Source organism: Salvelinus namaycush, chromosome 8, assembly GCF_016432855.1.
Source record: "Salvelinus namaycush isolate Seneca chromosome 8, SaNama_1.0, whole genome shotgun sequence".
Taxonomy (NCBI): Eukaryota; Metazoa; Chordata; class Actinopteri; order Salmoniformes; family Salmonidae; genus Salvelinus; species Salvelinus namaycush.
The window spans coordinates 47,161,036-47,167,346 of record NC_052314.1 but is presented as its reverse complement, the minus strand read 5'-3'; the positions used below and the strand labels follow the sequence as shown (position 1 = coordinate 47,167,346).

The window sequence follows — 6,311 nt, the reverse complement described above, 5'->3', positions numbered from 1 at the left end:
TTTCTGTCGACATTTTCTGAAAATGTTGTCCCTGCTACCAGGACAGTTTAACTGCAAGCAAGTATCATGGCGGCTGAGAAAATGGCTGACGTTTTACGTTCTCCTAACTGAATGTGTTTTTTGTTCGTTTTTTGTGTATTTAAAAAAAAACTTATTCTGTACATAATGTTGCTGCTCTGTACCGGTACCCCCTGTATATGGTCTCGCTATTGTTATTTGACTGCTGCTCTTTAATTACTTGTTCTGTTTATTTCTTATTCTTATTTGTATTTTTTAAACTGCATTGTTGGTTAGGGGTTTGTAAGTAAGCATTTCACTGTAATACACCTGTTGTATTCGGCGCATGTGACAAATACTATTTGATTTGAAGTTAGCTTATCCCACAATAAAAATAACGCTTTCATTTCAAGTGTTTTTATTTCAGGCAACAATAACTCTCAAAAGTTAGTTCAGAGCCAAACTCCCAGGGGGCTCCGATCTCCCAGGGGCCCCCGAACTCCAAGGGGGCAACCCCCCAAAAAAACAACGCTTTAATTTCACATTTTTAGTTCAGGCAACAATAACTCTCACCAGTTAGTTAAGAGAATTTGTGGCCCTGACCTCCCCTCAGGGCACGTGCTCTGCATGTCCGTTCGGTAATCTGGCACTGAGTGCCAGGACATTTTAGCCAAAAACCTGGTTGCCTCTGCTTGGAGGCTGACACTTGGCCGCAAGTGCATCTTCCAGCAAGACAATAACCTCAAGCACTAATCAAAATCCACAAATAAATGGTTAATTAACCACAAAATCAACATGTTGCAATCGCCGTCTCAGTCTATGGACTTGAACCCTATTGAAAACGTGTAGTTTGAATTGAAGAGGGCACTCCATGAGCACATATGAAGGATATCAAGGATCTGGAAAATTCTGAATGGAGGAATGTCTAAGATCCATCCCAACGTGTTTTCTAATCTCATAAAACATTTTAGAAAAACTGTGTCATCCTCACATGGGGAGGGTGCTAGAATATTGAAAACAGGGGTGCCAATAATGTTTACTCCTATATTTTTTTCTTCTTCTTTACTTGCTCAACAAAATCTCCTCCTCTGAGCAATTGTATTAGTATAAAATAATATAATATCCCCTTTTCTTGCATACAATATAGCTCATTATTTGTATTATTTATTTTATAGAGTATTTTTTACTCATCTTTATCAAGGGTGCCAATAGTTATGGAACCCACTGTATGTGCATCAGATGCAGTAGTATGCTGGCTTTGTTTACATGTGGGGTCAGCTTGGTTACCCCCAGAAGTATGAGAAGATTTTTCAATGTCTAGTGCCAAAAGTAATTGAGTAAATATTTTACTTTATTTAATTAACCCTACTAGAAATGTACTTTTCACAGTAACAACATATTGGTAGTAGGCATACGGCAGTGGTGGAATGGTGTGTGTGTGTATATATAGTAGCAATGTTTAGATTTGTACATGTGCACTACAGTTTTGTAACCTAAAACTCTGGATGCAACCTTTTAAAAATAACCTCACACTCTGTAGCTTCTTACAAGAGACTTGACTAGGAAGAGTTTCCATACACGAAGACTTCAGTTGGACTCCACTAGCAGTTTAAAAAAGGTTTTGGTAACCTTTGTCAAGTATGATACTGTATGTTTATCTGTGGAAGTGTTCACTTGTCTTCTTTGATCAAGTGAGTAGTAATGTATAAATTGTAACAAATTTGTACATTCCCTTATGTATTGTTCTGTGTTTAATTGAAGTTACTATTGAAAACTTTCCTTCAGATCTAGGCACCTTTTGTGCCTAGAGGCAGCTTAAACTTGAACAAAACTATGAAACTTGAACATTGATTGGACATTGGTGCCATTGTGCTGTTATTTTATTGTGTTATTTTTTAAAATGTATTTAAATGTATTACTTTAGTTTATTTAGTAAATATTTTCTTAACTCTTAGTTTTCTTAAGGGCTTGTAAGTAAGCATTTATTTCACTGTTGTATTCATCGCATGTGACAAATAACATTTGATTTGGGGTGGAGAAAGCAGGCAGAGACGGAATGAATGACATTGCCTTTCTAAACAAAGACGGGGACAGTTTTCCCACTGAGCCCAGAAAGCAGAGCCCAGTGGTATCTGCTGCCGCCACATTATGCGGGTATCTGGACAAGCTGAGCGGGCCACTTAAGGTCTGGAGGTCCCTCTGGTTCATATACGAAGAGAAGGAGTGTCAGCTGGTCTACTACAAGTGTGCCCAGGATGTGAATCCACTGGGATGGATTGACCTGTCCAATGCCATACTGGGAGACCTACCGCAGGCAGACCAGGGGACCTTCTACATTCAAACACCCGAGCGCACCTTCACCCTCAAGGTAAACTTGCCCAAGCGCAACATGTGCCTTCAGAAAGTATTCATTTATGACAATAGGAAAAATTAAAATAAATTACTCACGATCTACAGCAATCCTTTAAGTGGACCACAAAAAATATTAAATACTTAGGATGCTTAATAAGTTACAACAAACAAATATATAAATATAACTTTATTCCATTACTCAACAATATGAAAACAGATATAATTAAATGGAATAATCTTCCAGTAAATTGTACAGATAGAATTAACCTCTTTAGAATGGCCTGGCTGCCAAAGTTGTTGTAATTATCTCTCTCTCACTCTACTGCATCTGCTGTCTCGACCTGAATGCTCTGCTATGAAAAGCCAACTGACATTTACTCCTTAGGTACTGACCTGTTGCACCCTCTACAACCACTGTGATTATATTTGACCCTGCTGGTCATTTATGAACATTTGAACATCTTGAAGAACAATCTGGCCTTAATAAAAAATAAAAAAAGTTTTACTTTAGTGCCTTATTGCAAACAGGATGCATGTTTTAGAATATTTGTATTCTGTACAGGCTTCCTTCTTTTCACTTTGCCATTTAGGTTAGTATTGTGTAGTAACTACAATGTTGTTGATCCATCCTCAGTTTTCTCTTATCACAGCCATTAAACTCTGTAACATTTTTAAAGTTACCATTGGCCTCATGGTGATATCCCTGAGCGGTTTCTTCCTCCACGGCAACTGAGTTTGGAAGGGCACCTGTATCTTTGTGTATTGATGCACTAATGGGTATGTTGATACACTATCCAAAGTGTAATGCATAACTTCATCACAAAGGGATATTCAATGTCTGCATTTTTTTTGTTTTACCCATGGCCTTTGCGAGGCATTAGAAAACCTCCCTGGTCTTTGTGGTTGAATCTGTGTTTGAAATTCACTGGTTGACTGAGGAACCTTACAGATAATTGTATGTGGTACAGAGATGAGGTAGTCATATTTTTTTTTAAACACTATTATTTTACACAGAGTGAATCCATGCATCTTTTTATGTGACTTGTTAAGCACATTTTTTACATTTTGAATAAATTTGTAAACATTTCTAAAAACATAATTCCACTTTGACATTATGCGGTATTGTGTGTATTTCCGGCAATACGGTGCATTAAAACTAAAATCAGACATTTTTGTGAACGGTTTAATGATGATTACAAAGAAATAATGACACAACAGGTTTTTGCACATTTCAATATAGTGGCATACAGACATACATAGAAATAAATAAATAAGGAATATGAAGTCTTTCCATTGAGTGTGCAAAGTCTGAAGTGCAGCTCAGCAGTCCCATGAAGTAGGTCTTGCGGAGTACAGTGTACAGAGGGTTGTGGTTATGGCTGTTGGTGCTGAAATCTTAGACGAATGGTATTTCATCTGTGGGAAAGAGGGAAGTGCCTTGAGGAAGTCTGAGGTCACAGCTGTCTACGTATGTACAACCAATGACAAGAAGAAAGTGGACACACCCACAACCTTCCTACCACCTTTCTAGGAAATGCATAATTCAATGTCCTGAGTTTAATGCAAATCACCCACAGCAGGACAAAGGAGTTAAATTTGCACCTTAAAGTATACATTTTTCAATAGATTCTATACAGACACTGCAGAGAAGCATGCTCTGAAACGGTAAAGAGAATCAAAGGACCTCAGCTCCATTAAATCTTTAATGCTGTATTAGGCAGCCATCCCGTGGTATACAGTTTTGTGGCTATTTGTGTTTTTTTCTCACTCCAAATGTGCTAAGAAAAGTTATTTATTTGAAAGTAAAATTTTGCCCTGAGGTCCTACTTCAGGTCATTCTCAAAACCTGTCTTGAATTTCAGGCTGTGAATTGCAAGTCTATGATATACTGGCTAAAGCAGCTCCAATTGAAGAGGTGGCATCATGGGAACATTTCTGGAAAGCTGTTAATGGTCACCAGTCACCATGCACTACGACGATACGCCACTCTGAGTGACGTCCTCCTCAGACACACTCCGACAGGAATTCAGTCAGTATACACATATATGAACCCTTTTCATACATCTGCAAACACACACACACATTAAACAGAATTGGTCTTGGTTCACTCTAGAAATTTGACATAGCTTTTTAGATTGGGAGGAAATATCAGAATTTTATATTTTATTAAGATCCCCATGAGCTGTTGCTAATGCAGCAGCTACTCTTCCTGGGATCCACACAAAACATAAAACATGGCATAATACAGAACATTAATAGACTAGAACAGCTCAAGGACAGAACTACATAAAAGTAATGATATCTACTCATTTATTCTTGAAGAATATAACTTAGAAATACCTCATGAGCAAAGTACAACTGTCTTACCCTATCATAACCCAAAATATAAGCTTGCTTTACTGTCATTTGAGTCTTTGTAAACAAATGTATAGTTTAAATGTTTTACATAAAAAGAGTTAGTGTGTGCTTATTTACTGTATGTTTATGTCCATCTGTGGTTGTAGTAAGGAATACTTACTCCGGAGCCGCTCCTCCCAGGAGCTCAGCCACAGCCTCAGCTGGGAGGAACTCTGGGACCCATTCCTGCCACTCAAAGACATCCAGGCCCCTCCATATTTTGACCTGGACAAATCACGTAGGTCTCTTCTAGACCACCTGATCCTCCTTTTTGGATGTTCACGGATATGAAAGGGCTGGATAGTTGAAAGCAATATGACAGAGGCTTCATTGATCGCAAGACTGAGTAATGGCCGTCTTGCTGCCATCAATCCAGTCCTTTTAGACCTGTGAATGCTGAGTGGATGGTGCCTGTGGGAAAGATTCTCACTATTATATAACCACCAATGCCACCTTTGTAATTCACAGTGACTTTTTAAAGTAATTGAAAACCATTTTTCTCTTTGCACAGCTCCAAAAACAAATATTGAGCCCTCTGGGCCAAAAACACAGTGGGTCCAGGAGATAGAGGCACCAAAGGAACACCAGAGCTCCCTAAGCAGTGAGAGCTCCTCTTCTAACCCCGCAGATAAGACTGCTAGTCCACACCAGGAAGAGCCTGCAGACACTGCCCGTCTTCAACAGGAAGTGCTCAGTCTGGCAGGCCAGGTCAAGGCCCAGAAGGTGAGGTCTGGAATAACATAATGACTCAGTCCTGGAATATTTCTGTATCAGTAAAAAAAGCTAAACTCAGCTATAAATCAAAAGTGTCTATATAGCCCTATATTCCTCTGAGGTCCATGTCAAACATTTTACCCAAGGTCATGTTAATTAGACAACTGTTGACACATTGTACTATAGCGACCACCTGCTGGGTGTCACGTCTAAGCCTGTCCCTGTAATCTCTGATGTCACTTCCTTTTTAGGATCTAGTATCCCTGTTGCAGAAGGCCCTGGAGTTGGCCCAGCAGGAGAAATTGACTCCCGCAGTAGAGTCCCTGAGGTCGGAGTGTGAATGGAAGAGTTCCAACTCACAACCATGGAATCAAGGCGAGTGCAACACAGATAATTCGTATGGCCTGCAGGTTGCGCCACTGCTGCGGCACGACTGTGTGGCCGAGTCTCAGGATCACCTCCGGCTACTGGCTGAGAGGAACCAGGCTGAGAGAGAGTTGGTCCACCGTCTGTCCCAACAAGTGGCTGAGAGTTTGGCCGACCCCCAGCGAAGCCTCGTCCGCGGTTGGACTGTCCTTGAAACGCAGGAGCAGCTGAGACAGGAGATTAGGAATCTTAAGGTGGGGAAGGTTTCAATAATAAAAATAAATTAGTAATGGCTTAGTGGACTAGCTAGCTAGAGCATGGGGCTGTAAGTCACTTTAGTTGAAGGCTTCCACTTAAATGACCAGTATCGGGAGGATCAAGATGGACATCTCTTAGTAGAGTGAAGCCCGTATTCAATCAAACCTGCCGTTGCAATGTTTATGCAGCATCAAAGAACTATTGCAAGCACACACACACACTCACTA

General features: G+C 40.0%; 1 protein-coding gene across 1 annotated transcript in view; it reads left to right on the top strand.

Annotated features, from left to right (window-relative positions):
* Positions 1 to 2,053: 2,053 nt before the first annotated feature.
* The window catches only part of LOC120052161 (TBC1 domain family member 2A-like), a 45,776-nt gene continuing 41,518 nt past the window's right edge, over positions 2,054 to 6,311 (top strand). The window contains exons 1-4 of the mRNA XM_038998993.1: positions 2,054 to 2,388; positions 4,854 to 4,984; positions 5,258 to 5,469; positions 5,712 to 6,080. Of these exons, the coding sequence (XP_038854921.1) occupies positions 2,054 to 2,388; positions 4,854 to 4,984; positions 5,258 to 5,469; positions 5,712 to 6,080 (1,047 nt within the window). The remainder of the gene's footprint in view (positions 2,389 to 4,853; positions 4,985 to 5,257; positions 5,470 to 5,711; positions 6,081 to 6,311) is intronic.